Raw genomic sequence first — 17,321 nt, 5'->3', positions numbered from 1 at the left:
CTGTTCAGGCGGGCTGCGGTGTAAACCGCCGCTTTCCGATGCAGATTTCCCTTTTAACACCTTCTAAACAAAGGCTAATGAGGCCACTGCTTTACTCTATCAACACACAATCATTAGCAGCCGAGAAATACACGCGCGCGCACACACACACACAGCGCGCAGGCTGCCAAAGTCGGGCGAATTATAAAGGAACCCGTATTAGGCTAACAAAAAGGAGGTGGGATACAGAGGGGCGGGGAGAGGAGGTGGGAAGGAATGGGGAGTGGAGAAGGGGGGGCAATGTTATCGAGACCGTGAAAAAGACCAAGAGGAAAGAAAGGGGCAGCAAGATACAGACTCATAGGCTGACTAGCTGGTCTGAGGAAAGGTAATTAGAAAGTCCAAGGAACCCTTAATTTGAAGGTTATGGTCCCTGGAAAGCTCTCCCCATTTGTGTTCCAGAGATGGAGCAGGGTTGCAGGCATCTTCTTAGAAATCGCTTCCTCCGCCCGCGGATGGTCTCCACCTTCAGATACGCTCAATGGGGCCAGAGAAGCCGCCACCACAGTCCGGAGCCCTCCGTGCTGCCTGCCCTCCGACGCCAAACAGCTGGGGCCAGCCTCCAGGCCTAACAGGCGAGGCAAGGAGGAGGAGGATCCCAGCAGTTCTCAGCTCAGACCTTCGGCTTATCAGGCCGCCTGGGACATGCGCTTCGGCGGCAGTCTTCGGGGCAGCCCGCAGCTCAGCACCAAGTGCGGGGGTTTTCCCTCTCTGAACAAAAGCCTCAGTGTTTTACTCACAAGTTGGGGGACTGGCTTGCACCTTTCTTTCTGTCCTCCTCAGACCCCCTCTGGCCCCCAGGAATCAGCCCCAGCCTGTGCCCTCCCAGCGACTGGAGTCTGAGTTCAGCCCTGCATTGCAGTGAGCAACCTCAGGAATATAGCCTGCAGGAGCTGGCTGGGCAGCCTGACAGGTAGGGCCACTGGGGAGGGGGGTGCATTCCAGGACGGGGGCTTGCAGGAAGGAGAGAGGGGCCACCACACCCGGCCTTGGTCACAGAAGCACCTGGTCTCTAAGCTGGCCAGCGTTCACAAGCACACGCACTCACTTTGGGACTGGATCTCCCATACCCCAAAGTGCTGTTCAGCCGCTGTCCTCCCCTCCTGCTCCCTCTCAGAGATACCTGGTGCCTGGTAAGGCTGCCCAGCCAACCTCCATCGATGGCCGGACTCCCAGCCCCCCTGAAGCTGACACAGCCTTCTGGCACCAGCGCCTGTCCCAAAGCCACCAAACACGACAGTGTTGCCCAACCCCTGCCGGCTTGCACCCCACTGGCCCCTTAGAGTCCCAGTCCAGATATTGGGCTGGGGTTGAGTTCAGACTCAAGAGCCCCACTTCCCGGTGCTGGGAAGGGGACTCAGGGGAGGGAGGGAGCTTGGGGAGGAGTGCCATTGTTGAATAGATAAATAGAGGAAGGAAGGATGGAAGGAAGGAAGGAAGGAAGGAAGGAAGGAAGGAAGAGGAAGAAAGGAAGGTGGGTGAGCAGGCAGGCCAGAGGGAGGGAGGGAGGAAGGAAGGAAGGAAAGAAGGAAGGACGGAAGGAAGGAAAGAAGGAAACAGGGATTCCCTGCCTTTTTGATTAAACGTTCCAGGTCGGGCCTGCCCAGTTAACGAGACCGTTAATTAAGCCGTGCGCAATTCAACTGACAGGAAGGCCCTGCACCCCGCGGAGATGTTCTGGAAACCAAGCAGTCCAAGGCAGAGTGCAAGGGGCACACCGGCCTTATCGCCCCTGTCTTTCAGGGTTCCGCCTATGCCCCGGCACTCTTGGGGACGCCCAGGCCCAGATACTTTCTCTGCCTGGACTCAGGGCTGCCCCCAGGTGGCCGCCCCCTCGGGGCTCCCGGAAGGCTCATCCACCCCCATATTCCTTCTGCGTCCCTGCGCGATACCTAGGCCTGAGCCCGAGCCCGAGCCCTGACCCACGCATCACGCCCCACCCGCGTCCACCCAGGCCAGCCAGGGCGCACACGTTCTGGGCGTCATCGGACAAACTCGAACAGGACAGGGGCTGGGGACCTGGCCTGCCGGCTCGGCTCTCTGGGTCTCGCCGGAGCGCCAAACCAGCCGCCCTTCTCCGGCCTCCGGGCGGCAGGGCCTAGCCTCCACGCTCGCTCCTACTCGGGGGCCGACTCCGCGCGGTGGCGGGCAGGGCGCGGCGGCGCGGCGGGACGCTGAGTGTGTGTGCGCGGCGCGGCCTATATTTACACCCCAAACAAAATAATTACACTTTTGTCGGAGGGAGAAAGCCAGTGATTAGGCGCGGGCTCTTTGCGGCAAAACAGTTTCTCAGTGGTACACCAGTATAATTTTTCACGGCTGGCTGAAATCAAAGAGGGGAGGTAATGAATCCGGCGAGCAATTTAAATTTACAATTTGTAACGCCGCCGCCGCCGCGCAGACCCGGCCGAGAGCGCAGCTCTGAGGCGCTCGCTGCGTTTGTTTAATGTTAAAGCCGCGCTGGCTCTTGGGGGCGGGGTGGGGGGGGGGGAGTTGAGGAGAATGCGTTTGGCTGGGGGGTTGGAGGGAGGTAATGATCGAAGTCGGGAGAGGACCCGCTGCGCCGCCCAAGATACCACGCGGAGGAGAGGGCGAGGGGCGCACCCCTCGGGTTTCCTCAGAGCGCGCGTTCCCCAAGAAAGCAAGCCAGTCCGGCCCATTCAAAGGGAGGGGATGCCTTCAGAGGGGCGAAGGGAGATACTCTGGCCGCCAGAAAAGCCCTCACGTTCCTGCTGGGCTGCAGAACCACCACCACGCCCCCCACCCCGGGCAAGAGAGTTTCCAGTGAGGAGTAGGGAGGTGCAACTGAAAATTCTCTTTAGCCTGAGGGGTAGGTCAGCTCCAGATGCCCCGAAGAGTCCCCATTCCGGCCGCTGCCCTGCGTGCGGGGCTGGAGAAGACAGGAAAGACGCCCCCCAAGCCCCAGCTCAGCGCGCCTCAAAACTCCCACCCCGGGCGGGTGTGTGCCTCTTCGCCGGTAATTAATTACCGAACTCAAGGGGGAATATGCAAACCGCATATTACTAACTCTACAGGGCTTAAGTGATTGGAAACAGATTATTATCTTGTTTGTCTTTTGTCTGTTTTACTTATCCCGCCGCCGTCTGTCGAGTTGTAATGTTGATACTCTTTAGTCTAGGAGGAAGATTTTTATATAGTAAATTCCATCAACATCTTGTATAAGTGACATTGCGTCTCCATGCATTACCCTGTTAAGACACAAGCGGTTTATTAGTTACATATAGGAGGGGATTTCGCTGCCTGGTCGCCATCTGTTAGCGCTGTTAGGGCGGGATAATTCGTCTAATTGTTGGTCTGCTGGCGTTTTTCGGATGCTGCACGCCCTGGAAGGTGGAGGGCTGGCAAAGGCCAAGCAGGCCTTCCTGCAGCTGGGCTGGGGCATGGAGGTTTTGGACTGGGGCTGGGCTGGGCTGAGGCTCCCAGGGCGACTTCAGGGGGGCTGTGACCTGGACAGGATGGGTGAACTCAGCTATAGGAGGCAGAAGGCCAGCCCGGAGCTTCTGGAAGCAGAGCCCTCATCTCCTGCAACCCAGCAATCAGCACCCGTACAACATCCAGGCTCGGGAAGAACCAGAGCTGCTCTCTGAAACTGTCCCCAACTCCTGCTACCTCCCTGGCTTGGTACCACACCTGCTGGGGCCTGGCTGTGCCTTGGCATTTAAGCACACCCGGGAGGTGGGGGTGGGTGGATTTGTCCCCCATGGAACCCAGTACACAGCCCCCAGCAGCCAGGCAGGGTTGGCAAAGCCAGGGCTGGGAAGACACAGCAACCTGGCTCTCTCGGGGAGGACCGGGGTGGGGGGGGGGGGGGGGGGGGGGGGGGGGGGGGGGTGTTAGAGGAGGGCAGGGAGGGGCACCTAGTCCAGAGCAGGGGGGAGGCTGTCAGATGGGGGCTTTTAATGACTGTATGTCTTTCAGCACCCCGATAGCTGTATGGTGCACGATGAGAATTGTTCATTGCAGCGTTGAGCCGGGTGCTGGGTTTGGACGCCCAGCAGAGAGGCAGAGGGAGGGAAATAAAAACAGTGAAATCAAGGAGGAAAGTGATGGAGAAATAGAGGGAAAGAGAAACAGAAAGAGAACAGAGGCTGAACATTAGAAAGAAAAGGAGACAGAAAGGAAAACAGACGTGCAGAGAACGCGGGAGAGAGAAACCCCCGTGAAACAAAGGGCGAGTAGGCAACCCAATTGGCCTCCACTTGCAGCCTTGTACCTCTCTCCTCCTGCGTTCTTGGTTCTCTCGGACCCTGCCCCACTGGGGCTCAGGGATCCTAGTGCCCCAGGAGGGCAGAGCCAGGTGCTTGAGAAACCACGGTTTCATTTGGGGGCTCTTGGACCTCTCCCAGCTGGGCCTGGAGGACCAGGCGAGATGCAGTCTGCTTGTGCCGGGCCGAGCCAGGCTCTAACCAGCCACACTGCTACACTATGTGGTGTAGACACCTGTCCCTGGGCAAGCCAGAGGATGGAATAACAGCACCATCAGGCACAAGCTACCCGATTTGGGGACTTCTTTTCAGAAGCCCAGCTGTGGGTCAGTGTCCCACTTGGTGACCAGCATTTGTCAATTTCCTGTCCCCAGCCAGATCACCTCCCCTAGAGACTGTGGGGGACAGCACTAGGCCTAGACAGGAACAGAGAGAGAAGTAAGCATCTCTGTGCCTCCAACAAATGCCCCATTACAGGCATCCAGAAATCCTGCCCCTGCCAAATCCACAAAGGTAATTGTGGAGTACACACACAACATACCCCCCAAAACCTCCAGGAGTCACATAAACAAAAACACTGCTATCCCATGCAGGCACACAAACACAGATCCACAAAATTCTGCACTCACAAACACACTCAACCCAGCTCAGTCACATCCACACGGGATCTCAAGCATGCACACGGTCACCCACACACAAACACACACATTCAGATTTTTTTAAAGTCCACTTATACATCAATGTTAGTACACACGTACACAATAATTGTACACAGAGGCACACCACTCACGCATGCAAACACCCTCACATTCGAGTGTCCAAAAGTAAGCATACACGCCTATACACAGACCAACAAAAATAAGAATACACAGACAAATACACAGCAGGACTATACACAAATACAAACACACAAATTCACACCAAAAAAGACACATATCAAAATGTACTCACATGATTGATTACTATCTATAAACAGAGGCAAAAATGCAATTCTCAAACAGCAAATACACACTAACAAACTCAGTAAATGCACCCAAACACACATTCACAGCCAAGGCTTGGCACAAACACACTTCTCTGGCTCCCACTCAGGGCCGACCTACCCGGTCAGCGGGCAGCCGAGACCTGAGACTTTCCGTGAGCGGGATGGAAAAATCCTGCGGAGCCTTCCCGGCTTCCCAAACTTGGAGTGCCCCTTCGCCAGGTGGGCCCCTTGGGAAAGGAGGCCTGTCTTCTCCCTCCGTCCCCCAGGTCCCCCAGACCCCCATCTCCCTCTTCACACACACCTGCGAGCACTCCCACACACACGTTCCCCAGACCCTCAGCTCCCCAGAGATGAGCCGCTGTTCCTGCGTCCTACGGAGATTGGAACTTGGACACACAGCCCGCGCGCGCCGCCTGGGTAAGCAGCACCCAGGCAATCTCTAGCGTTCCTCGCGTCGGCAGTGCGACCCACTCACCACGGCGCCCTGACTGGCTGACCCGGGATCTGGAAGGTGCGTCGAGGAAAGGAGAGACGTGGTGAACACCACCTCTGATCAGGCTTCAGAAAGACCCGTCTGCCCTGACCTCCTCCTCCCCACTTCTCCCCCAGAGCCCCGTGGGCCGCGCGCTCAGGCCTGAAACTCCGGGGTCCCGGACCAGGCCAGATGACACCCTCCCCCAACTTGGGCCTGGGCCTGCACGGGGAAAGAAAGACCCAAACGGCGCGGCTAGTGCTCACGCTCGCTTGCTCGCGAGCTCTCTCGCGCTCTCCCGCGCCCTCGCTCTCTGTGTCCATGAGAAAGGCCGGGCTGGGCCCCAGCTCGGTGTATGACAAAAGAAGACGGCCCGGCTCTGGGAGCCCCGTGAACCGCGCTGTCCCAGCTCCAGGGCGCAGACCCCAGGGACGCGGGGATGAGGGAGTCTAATTTGAGCGGGCTGGACTAGGGAAGAAGAGGCGGACGTAGAGCGCGCTCCGGGCCTCGGGTAACTTCTGCAAGTTCCGGGGATGGCGAACGGGGCAGGGGTCCCTCTCCCACTAGGACCTGGAATCCTGGCCCCCAGATGCTGGTGAGAAGACAGAGGAAGGGAGATGCAGTTTTCAGATCGCGCGGCCCCCGCCCCCAGCCCCAAACTGGAAGGTAAATACTTACTTAGCCTCCGAACCAGGTACAAGCTAATACTCAACAATACTGATGCCTTGTTTTTTTTGCTCTGTCCGGACCGCAACGCTGTAGCCAATTTAGATATGCTATAAATTTAAGAGGTTGCCATGGCCACCGCGCGCCCATTGGCCGCCGGGCCCCCTACGTGCCGCGCCACGTCACCAAATCTGAATAAGGATGCGCGAATTAGGCGGCGGCCAGACAAAGATGAGGATCGGGACCGCTTGAAAGTGGGGGAAAGTGCCGGCGCCTCCGCCACCGGGGAAAGCCGCTCCGCAGCGCCGAGGCCATTAGCCACCCAAGACACCTGGGGGAGCCCGGAACAAGCACTGGGGCGCGCGGCCCGGGGCATGAGGCTGTGAAAGCCACCCTTCCCCACCCCACCCCGGGCAGCCCAGCGCCAGGACAGCGATCACCCAAGGACTTGACCGGCTGAGTCTTGGTCCGGACCGGACTCGCCCGGCGGCGGCCGAGATAAGAGGCGGAGCGCAGCAGCGGGGCCCGGGGGCCCGAGGGCCGGGGGCCCAAAGGGAGGGCAGGGCGGCCCGAGCCGCCAGGGCGCTATGATGGTGCACTGTGCCGGCTGCGAGCGGCCCATCCTCGACCGCTTTCTGCTGAACGTGCTGGACCGCGCGTGGCACATCAAATGCGTTCAGTGCTGCGAGTGTAAGACCAACCTCTCGGAGAAGTGCTTCTCGCGCGAGGGCAAGCTCTACTGCAAAAATGATTTCTTCAGGTAAGAGGCCGCGCCGCCCTGCCGCCTGCGCGCCCACCCTGCGCGCTCCGTTGGGGCGCCCGGGAAGGGGAGACCGCGAAACCAACCTCCTGGGCTCACAAGCTTAAATGGGAAGCGGGGCAGCCCGCTGCTCTCGTCCTGTCCTTGGTCCGGGAAAGCGCCCGAGCCCAGGCGGAGTAAGAAGAACGCTGCTTTGCTGGCTCTAGTTCGCTCCTCCAGGCCGGCTTGGAACCGCGGTGGGGCAGGGCGGAGAAGCCCTGACAAACTTGCTCCCCACGCGTCTCTGCCCCTTCCCCGCAGCTGCGACCCCAGGGGGGAAGTTCAAGCCCGGTTCTGAGAGAGGAAGAATTTTTGCCTAAGTTAGGGGCTGCTGGAGGCTTCTCCCACCGGGCAGAGTTTGGGATCCCAGGGGGCTGACCTCCCGGCAGGCCAGGGCCCCAGAGCCCTCCTGGACAAACAGAAACTTCCCCAACTCCGAGGGGGCTCAGCCAGGAAGATCTCTTCTGATGATGGGGGGAGGGAACCTTCTCCTCCTTGCCCCCCCCCCCAACTCCTTACACATTTTCTCCTGTCTTGAAATGTACAAACGAAATCGAAGCTGAGAATCAGGACCTCCAGGGTCCAGTCTGCGATGTGTCACCTTCCCTTGCTGCCCATAGGGGCCCTCAGGTGAGCCAGGGCAGAGCACTTTTCTGGGCCTCAGTTTCCCCACCTGGGAAACACCAAGGGATAGCCTGGAAGGCTGTGGGTTTTCTGGCAGTTCAGCCCTGCCTGCTTCCGCCAGGCGCCCGGAGCCGGCTTTGTGCCTGTGAATTCCGGGCACCGAGGGAAGCGGGGCGTGATTAACACCGTGGAGAAAGGCTGCTCACCGGCCCGAACGGCTGGGCACTAGGTAATTTGAATAGGAGAAAATGTCAGCCACGGCTTTACACGTGTAAACTCCCTGGCTCCAGAGGCCTGAGGCCCCTAATGTGGTGATGCTTGCAAAGTGCCTAATGATTTTTGATAAGGTGCATATGGCCAATTACGCTGCCGGATAAGGCCAAAAGTGACTTATGGCTTCTAATGCCCTCACTACATCAACGTCACCCAAATTCGCCTTGTTTAGAGACATGGGTATGAGTAGGTGTGGGGCCCCAAGGTGCTGGGCCCTCGCTCTCCCCCTCAACCTGCACCTCACCCCTCCCAGTGCTGGCCTGCACACCCATCTGGGGGGAGGCTGGCCTTCTCCAAGCGCTCAAGGAAGAAAGAAAGGGATTTAGATCAAGAACTCGGGAAAGGGGGAATTTGAGAGATCCCGTGTACCGGCCTTGCAGGTTTAGGATTGCCTGCTGGTCACATTCTCCCGGCGCCTGCCAGGGCCGGACATTTTGGGGGGTTGGAGACTCAATCCCTGCTCTGGAGTCCACCGTTCCAAAGCCCTGCTGTCCACAGGGCCAACTAGCTCCCGCGGGTCCCAAAGTGGGGACTGGAAGGCCTCTGGTGCTGGTGGCACTGGGAATCAGCAAAAGGTTCCTTCCCGCCTGCTCAGGTCCAGCTCAGGAGAGGAGCTCCCCACTCCATTGCTAGGATCTGCCAGCCAGGCCAAGTGGCCTTACCTGGGCCCCAGCAGACTGGACAGGATCCAGGAGGCAAAGCCAAGGAGTGGCCCAAACCTGGCTGGCCTGGCTTAAAACGTTAAAGAACTCACAGCCAAGTTTGCCTCAAGAAGCCCAGGCAGATCTGGCAGGGATGCAGGGAGCAACTTGGGGTGCTCTGGGTCTGTGCTTGGCTGAAGGCTGCACCCATTGCTCTAAACCTTGTGGAGGGTGAATAAACCCGAACAGGGCGTGACCGTCCCAGCCCCAAGAACAGCCCAGGACATTTGTCTCACCTCTCTCGCACTAGCCAGAGAGTACAGGATTGGGGTCTCCTTTGACAGATGTGGAAATGGGGACCTCTCAGAGGCCAGGGTGGGTGGGAAGAGGTCAGGGGCTCAAGAGGACGGGACCCGCGCTGCTCCAAGGTGACAGGACATGTTCTGTGTGCAGGCGCTTCGGCACGAAGTGTGCGGGCTGTGCGCAAGGCATCTCGCCCAGCGACCTGGTGCGCAAGGCCCGCAGTAAAGTCTTCCACCTCAACTGCTTCACCTGCATGGTGTGCAACAAGCAGCTGTCCACAGGCGAGGAGCTCTACGTCATCGACGAGAACAAGTTCGTGTGCAAGGACGACTACCTGAGCTCCTCCAGCCTCAAGGAGGGCAGCCTCAACTCAGGTAGGCGGCCTCCTCCCCCCCGCCCCAGCCTCGGGCCCTAAGACCCTCCGGCCGCAGCCAGCCTGGCACTCTCCACTTGGACGCTTGTGTGCATTCTGTGCCTGGCTCAGAGCTCTCCACTCCCATCGGGCATTTCTAGGGCAAATGGAAGGGCGGGGGCAGGGGGCTGGGGAAAGGGGGTAGCATTTGGAGTCTGTCCTACAGGATACGACTACCAGCTCTTCCCCCCCCCCCTTCTATTGAAGGGCCTTTTCCAAGTTGCCCTCCTCCCCCAGTTTGGAGTCACACAATTCCCGCCCCTTCTGAGTCTTTTCAGCTCCTGGTAATTTCAGGCGGCACTGGGAGGACGGTAATTGGAGTTTGGAGGAAGGAGAGATGGGGGAGGAAGATCTGAGGCCCAGAGGGCATCTGTGGCCTCCTCACGTCCCCTCTCCACGGAGGCCTGGCTCCCCCCGAGGGCGTGCCTCCCCCTTACCCAAGCAGTAGCCGAAAAGAGCCGCGAGGGCTGGAGAAGGGTCCCTCCGTAGGCCCGGCCCCGCCTGGAGGGAGTGGGCGGGCGCCGGGCCCCTGGGGGAGGGTCTGTCGCGAGACTCGGAAGGGAACCGGGCGCGGATGGCGGGGGCCTGGGTCGGCGGGAACCGGCTACCCGACTGGAGAGACCTTGGGCCGCCGCCGACGCCGCTGTCCTCTTCCCGTCCCGTCCGCCCGCAGTGTCATCCTGTACGGACCGCAGTTTGTCCCCGGACCTCCAGGACCCGCTCCAGGACGATCCCAAGGAGACGGACAACTCGACGTCGTCGGACAAGGAGACAGCCAACAACGAGAATGAGGAGCAGAACTCGGGCACGAAGCGGCGCGGCCCGCGCACCACCATCAAAGCCAAGCAGCTGGAGACGCTCAAGGCCGCCTTTGCCGCCACGCCCAAGCCCACGCGCCACATCCGCGAACAGCTGGCACAGGAGACCGGCCTCAACATGCGCGTCATCCAGGTGCGGCCGGGCCCGGGTCACCCTTCCGCAGGCCGGCTGAGCCCGGCAGCCGGGGAGCTCAGAGGAGCCTCCCACCCAGCCTCCTTGGCTAAGAGCGCGCCGAGCTCGGGTCGGCCGAAGGGCAGACTGTGCCCGACGTCAGGGCCCGCCGGTCAGACTTCTAACCAAAAGATTCCGCATAGCCCTGCGGTCCTCCTGACGGTGCGATCTTGGGCGGGTCACTCATCCCTCGGAATCCCGCCCCCTCCCCGTTCAAAGAGAGTTTTAAGCCTCGCCGGGGTACCCCTCCTTTCCTCCCATTTTTCGGAGCAGAGAAAGGGGCAAGGTTCTTTCCGCGCCCCCCTCCCTGCGCCGGTGCGGCGGCAGACAGACAAACCGCCAGAACCCGGCTGGGGAGCCGAGGGGCCGGGACCAGAGCCGTGCCGGGCGGGAGGCCTTTATAAAGCCGTCAGGCCGAGGGCGGGCCGAGGACCAGGAAGCCCAAGTCTTTATGAGTCGCCCCACGGGTCCGCGAAATCCTTCACCCTTGGCTGGTTCTCCGAAGCCCCTCTCCACCTCTCCCGGCCTAATCCGCCCGGCCCCCGCCTCTGGGCAGTCTTGGTGCGCAGGAGGCGATAGGACCCAGAAGGGGCGGCCTGGGCAGGGAGGGGAAGGCACCCCGGACCTGAGCTCACAATTCCCGCCCTGTCCCAGGTGTGGTTCCAGAACCGGAGGTCCAAAGAACGCAGGATGAAACAGCTGAGCGCACTGGGCGCCCGGAGACACGCCTTCTTCCGGAGTCCGCGGCGCATGCGTCCGCTGGGCGGCCGCTTGGACGAGTCTGAGATGTTGGGGTCCACTCCGTACACCTACTACGGAGGTAAGGGCCCACCCCCCACCCCGGAACGCTCTGCCCTACACCCGGGCCCGTTCGGTTCTGGGCACTGAGGACGCAGGGCCGGACGCCGGCACTGTTGGCCGCCAGGGATCCCTCCCTCCCTTTTACGCACGCGGAACAGACACAATCATGAACACAACAGACACACAAAAACAGACGGGCGCATGCTCATCCATAGATACCTCCCAGACACAAAATCAGACACATGGGTTCATTCACACATACAGTGGTACACACAGATAAACACACGCACCCACGCAGGACACACGGGTGCCACTCCCTTGGCACATACTGGAGTTCAGAGGCCTCAGGGATACACATCTAGGCACGTGATCACACACAACACACACAGGTGTATGCCACTCCCCAGATTCACTCACTGACAAACATACCCAAAGAGATTCACAGGCTCACATACTCCCAAGCATCATACCAAGGCGAGCACCGCAAATCCACATGCATCCTGCCCCAGCCGGACACCCAGTCTTCTTGCTGCCCTTGCCCTTGGCGGCGTGGCGCACTTGGCACCAGCAGGAACACAGGCACTGGAGGGCAGCATGGGCAGTAGGGGTGGAGGGGTCAGAATCCATCCCGGGCCACCTGCTAGCTAGTCGGCACCCCCTGTTCCGCCGCGGGGACTATGCGCTCAGCGTCTGGCACTGTGAGCCAGGATGCGGGCAGGTGCTCTGGACAGGACTCTCGCCCATTCTCCAGCCCCAAGCCCACCAGTGTTCATTGGGTTGGAGGCGCAAGAGTTGGGCCCACCCAGTCACCCACTCTCTGTCTTTAGGGCTGCAGGGGCAAGGAGCTGGAGTTTGCAGAGAGGCATTCTGCTGTTGGTGTTCCCAGGCGCAAGCCTGGGGGAACTCTCCTCGCCGTCACTCCTTTTCTTCCTTCCCTCCTCTTTTCCTTCCTCCCTTGTCCCCTCACCCCTCCATTTCCCTCGTACTTGCTTGGCGACCCATTCCAACCCCCCACGACCATCCCACCTCCCTCACGCTGGCTTTTTGAGACCCCAGGTGCTCTAGGGAATCCACTCACTGTCCTGCACTTCCCCAACCTTTGGGCTCAAGGAAAACACCTCCCCCTTGTGTTTCTGAGCCTCGGAATTTGGAGAGCCCGTGGAGTGCCTGTGCCTGAGACTGATCTCTGCTGAGTTGTTCAGTGCCACAGGCCTGGGCGGTGGGGGGGGGGGGGGGCGGCTAGTGGCCCAGTTTGGGGAGAGGTGACTTTTCTTAGAAACATGCATTTGGAGGCAATGCCGGCCAGCAACGGGTAGGGTAGGCGCCGCGCGGCACCCAGGCAGACCCAGGAAGGAAGGCTTCATTCAGTACATGGTCGACCTAGGAGGTTAGAACTTCAGGTCCGGCCAGCCCCCCCCACCCCCCGGCCCCGAAACTGTGGGCAAATCGCGCAGCTGTGCTTCTGGGGGAGAGACTCTGCGATGGCATGGCCCGGGTTGGGGGCTACGGACGCTGAGGGCAGCTCGGATGGTGGACGGGTCGGGCGGTCTTCAGCCACGACCTCTCCCTACCTATCTTTGCCTCGGTCCGCACACCATCTCCGCCCGACGCGGGGAGGTGGTGGGGCGGTGCATTCCGGAATTTCTCCCCGCCTGGGTAATTAAGCGAGGTTTCCCCGAGGACTGGTGTGCCCCCACCAATCCCGCCGCCTCCTCCACCCGCGCGTCTGCTGGATGGGGTGGCGGCCTGGACACGCGGGCCCCTCTTTCTCCGGAATGGGGGGGCAGGACCCCCCAGCCCCAGGGAGGCAGCCCCGCCTAGTCCGCGCTGGGAGATCCGGGCGGCGGCGGCCGGCAGCGGGCGAGAAAGGGGCTGGGCGGCGGGGCCGGCGGCTCCCCGTGGGAGCGCGGACAAAGCCCCAGCTGCGGCTTTTGTGCCCTTTTCAGACGGCGTTTGTTCCAATTACCTCCGGCCCGGCCGCCATATGGGCGGAGGCGGCGCGATCCGCGCGGGGGCCGCGGCCCTTGCTGGCTTGCCGGCTCGCTGCGGGCCGCGGCCGTCCCCCATCCCCGTCCCTTAGGGGCCCCAAATTCGCCGCTTCCAACCTTTCCCTTCACTTTCGGGGAGAATGGAATGAGTGGTTTTTAAAAAGTAATGGGCGACCGTTTTAGCTGTTGCTTAAACCGTTTACAAGCCGCGCCTCTGGGCACCCCCATTTGGAATGATTTCAGGGTTTGGAGAAAGAAGGGGGGCAGGCGGCAGGGGACGTCCAGAATTCGCCCTAGTGACTGAGACCCGAAGACCCAGTGTGGGGTGGGGGGTATTGCAGAGGAAACCCGGCTTGGGGGTGCGCTGGTTTTCCCGCCGCACAAAGCGGGTTATTGTCACTGGTGCCTGCGACAAGGTACTCCTTTCCTGGGGTCCCACACCCCAAACTTCCACGAGGCCGACCTGGAAGAGGTCCCCGGGGAGGGGACTCTGGGAGGAGGTCAGCGAGTTGATGCAGAAACAGTTTATTGAGAATGGGTGGGCTTGTAACCTGAAGTCCCTGCGCCCCCTGATTTTGCGGGCAAAAATGTGATTTGTGCATTTTTCTGGAGAGAGCCCGTAGCTATTACCAGATTCTCAAAAGGACTCAGTGTCCCCAAATGTTTCAGAACCTGGTTGTCCTGGCAAACGCATGCTGAAGTGCCCCTGAAACGTTGGATGTGCGTGATCAGGCAGATGCCCTCCCTCCCTCAAGTCAGGTCTAGGGAGGCCGGTGCAAATGGTCGGGCCCCCACATTCACCCAGAAGGTCGCAGGGCTGTACTTGAGGGGGTGAAGGGCCGGCCAGGTCCGCGGGGTGCCTGCGGGGGAAAGAGAGGGCACTCATCCCCCTTTCGAGCTCCAGTGCTGTAGCCACGTCCCCGGCCCAACTCGCCAGCCCCTCTCTGCTACTTGGGTGTGGGGTCCAGGTCTGGCTTCTTCCCCGCCAGTTGGCCGCCCCCCCCCCCCACCATTTGGTACTCTGGTCTCTATCCACCCCAACATCGCTGCCCAGCTCTACTCCAGGCATCTCTGGCGTCTCTGACTCATCTGGCGGGTCTGTGGGCCCCTCTGTCTCTCCTGACCTTTCATCTCGCCCCAGGTCTCTCGCCGGTTTTTACCGGTGTGTCTCTAACCACACGGCTGGTCTCATCTCTTTCTCTGTGCTTGTCCTAGACCATCGCCCTGGTCTCTCTCTGCCTTGGGCTTGGCACATCTGGGTCTCTCTTCTGACCTGAGTCCGGGGGCTCCCTGCTGAGTCCCCTCTTAACTCCCCTGTCACTCTGTTCTCTGCCGATCTCTCCCTGACCCTGTCTCTGCCTGTTTCCATGTCTCTGGCTCTCTGTGGATCTCGCCCCAATTCTAAGACACAGTCTAGGATGCTTCACTGTCTGCGTGTCCGCTGCCACTGTCTCTCTCCATCTCTGTCTGTCGGGGAACCTCTGACTTTGGAGTCACAGCATCTTTCTCTCTGTGTTTCTGTCTCTGAGTCCCTCCGTCTGGTCCGGCCATCTCTCCGGGTAGGTGTCTGGGCCTCTGAGCACCTCTCATGGTCTCCCTCCCTGACACTGGCTCTGGGTCTGTGCCCTCCGCCGCCTCCGCCAGCCGCCCTGTCCCTTGGTCTCCGCGGGGCTCGCCAGCCGGAGTCAGTGTCGCGCGACCCCCGCTGGGTCCGCCCGGGTCCCCTCCCGCGTTGCCGCGTCCCTCCCGGCCGGGCCGCCTCTGACCTCTCCCCGTGTCCTCCTGGTCCCCTCCCGCAGACTACCAAGGCGACTACTACGCGCCCGGAGGCAACTACGACTTCTTCGCGCACGGCCCGCCGTCGCAGGCGCAGTCCCCGGCCGACTCGAGCTTCCTGGCCGCGTCGGGGCCCGGCTCGACGCCGCTGGGCGCGCTGGAGCCGCCGCTGGCCGGCCCGCACGCCGCCGACAACCCCAGGTTCACCGACATGATCTCGCACCCGGACACGCCGAGCCCCGAGCCGGGCCTGCCGGGCGCGCTGCACCCCCTGCCCGGCGAGGTGTTCAGCGGCGGGCCCAGCCCGCCCTTCCCCATGAGCGGCGCCAGCGGCTACAGCGGACCCCTGTCGCACCCCAACCCCGAGCTCAACGAGGCCGCCGTGTGGTAAGGCCGCCGGGCCGGGCCGCCCCGGACGCAGCCGCCCGAACCGACACGCCGCCCTCAGGGCTTCCCTCCCGGGTCCGCACGCAGCGGCCGCGGCTCCTCGGCGGGGCGCGCGGGGGGCGCCCCCGGGTCCACCCCCCTCCCCCGGCCCGCTTGCCAGCAGTCCCCCGGCGGCGCAGGCGGTGCTTGGGACCAAAGTCGATACCGCGGAGGGCCGGGAGATTTCAAGCACGCTCTAGACTTCCCCCGACCCCTACCACCGCCTCTTCGGACCAACAGAGGGTTGAGGCCAAGGGGCGGAGCTGACTTTCCCCCTCTCTGCAATCCGAGTGGCATTTGGGTAACCTTATTTCTCACTCTGCTTTCCCCGTCTTTAAAACGAGATGATAAGAAAAAGAGAGAGAGGGAAGGGAGAGCGAGGGAAGGGAGCAGAATGAGGAAGAGAGAAGATGGAGAGAGCGCCAGCCGGAGAGAGCACGGGAAGATGGAGAGAGAGCGAGAGAGGAGCGCGCTTGAGTGGGGGTGGCACCGGGAGGAGGACGGAGCCGCCTGCGCGCGGGCGCCCCCTGGTGGCCATACTTGAGGATCGAGGTCAGCTTTCTAGGAAGGGGGCGGTCCGGACCTCGCGGGCCCCGGGCCAGGCAACCCCCCCGCCCCCAACCCTTGCTTCCTTTGACATTTATTGTGAGCCCGGGGGTCCAGGCCAGACTGGAACACTTGCCCACCCTGCTCTCCCCTTGGGCAAGGCGCCAAGATTTCTGGGCTCAGGCCCACAGACCACCCTCCACGCCCGGGGCCAGGAGGCTGGGTCGTCAGGATGTACAGTATTATACTTTTTTGGAAGTCGAACGCTTCTAGTTTCCTTATTTTGTATAAAGAAGAAACAAATAAAGTATGTTTTTGTGTTTACTGTTTATTTATTGTACTCTAGTTATCTGGGGTTGGACATTTTTATATTTTTAAGAGGAGGGTGGGCAGAGTGAGGGAGGGGAGACGGAAAGAGGTTTACCTAAAAAAAAAAAAACCGCAAAAAACAAAAAAAATCAACTTTTTTAAAGAAGAAAGATTAATAAAAAAAAAATTTCTTTTTTCCCTCAGTGCTGTGTGGTTTTCTTTTGTGTGTGTGCCTGCCCCCAGAGTCCCTCCAAGTGAATAGAGTCCTTCTTCTCTCTAGTTCACATGTCCCTCATAAAACAGACTTGATGGGTATAAAGCTACCTGGAGGGGGGTGCTTTTGAGAATCACTAGGAAATGAAAGTGACTGCCATTTTTTTTTTTGACAGTCACTATGTGCGGGGCACAGTATGGCCCCGTGCTTTCTATAAAGACCACCATCTAACACAAGCCTACCCCGCACACAGTAGGTCTTCAAGATATTTGACCAACGAATGGTTGTGTGATGTGTTTGTCCCCGGGGTGTCAGAAGAACTCTAGCTTCCCTCCTAATGAGGCCTCGTGTAATTCCGGCGGGCTGGTAAGCTGACTCTAGTTATCTGCAAGGCTGTATTAGGGCAGAAGGACCCCAGGGAGGGCAAAGCTGATGTAGCCTGCAACTCCAGTGGAAGGAATGCTGGTACCATTGGGTAAATCAGTGTGATGGAAAGAGTGTTAGATGAGATTTGGGAGGCTTGAGCCACTACCGGAAGACAAGGCCTGTCTCCTTACTTGCAAAAATGGGGATGGGAGGGAGGGCTTCCTACCTTCCCTTCCAACTCGGACACTGTAGGGATAGAAAAGCAGATAAGGGAGATAAAAATAAATGTGAGTGTGTCCTGCCTTATGTCCCTTTTCATCCAAGCTGGGGGCGGGGGGCTTGCCCACTTTAGCGGCAGCTGGGCAAGGGTGGGGGGAGGGGGGGAGGGAGAGGAGGAGACGTGGACCACCAAGGAACAGGCATACTCTAAGAGTCCTGCTCATCTGTCCCTCTTGTATGTGGACC

At 60.3% G+C, this 17,321-nt stretch overlaps 1 protein-coding gene across 1 annotated transcript; it reads left to right on the top strand.

Moving 5' to 3' along the window:
- Positions 1–6,975: 6,975 nt before the first annotated feature.
- LHX5 (LIM homeobox 5) lies at positions 6,976–15,386 on the top strand. Its single transcript, XM_035017470.1, has 5 exons — positions 6,976–7,148; positions 9,179–9,402; positions 10,114–10,391; positions 11,085–11,250; positions 15,019–15,386. The coding sequence occupies exons 1-5, from the start codon at positions 6,976–6,978 to the stop codon at positions 15,384–15,386; spliced, it is 1,209 nt and encodes a 402-aa protein (XP_034873361.1).
- Positions 15,387–17,321: the final 1,935 nt, after the last annotated feature.

The sequence above is a fragment of the Mirounga leonina genome, unplaced genomic scaffold (assembly GCF_011800145.1).
Source record: "Mirounga leonina isolate KUSES-001 unplaced genomic scaffold, KU_Mleo_1.0 Mir_171, whole genome shotgun sequence".
Taxonomy (NCBI): domain Eukaryota; kingdom Metazoa; phylum Chordata; class Mammalia; order Carnivora; family Phocidae; genus Mirounga; species Mirounga leonina.
The sequence above is the reverse complement of the archived record's forward strand: the minus strand, read 5'-3'. Positions and strand labels throughout refer to the sequence as shown.

What these genes read in the sequence shown, in the direction of transcription:
- LHX5 (XM_035017470.1), top strand. Translation starts at nt 6,976, where the DNA reads ATGATGGTGCACTGTGCCGGCTGCGAGCGGCCCATCCTCGACCGCTTT. An exon ending in GGAGGGCAGCCTCAACTCAG is followed by an intron (nt 9,403 to 10,113) that starts GTAGGCGGCCTC and finishes GTCCGCCCGCAG; the next exon opens with TGTCATCCTGTACGGACCGC. An exon ending in TCAACATGCGCGTCATCCAG is followed by an intron (nt 10,392 to 11,084) that starts GTGCGGCCGGGC and finishes GCCCTGTCCCAG; the next exon opens with GTGTGGTTCCAGAACCGGAG.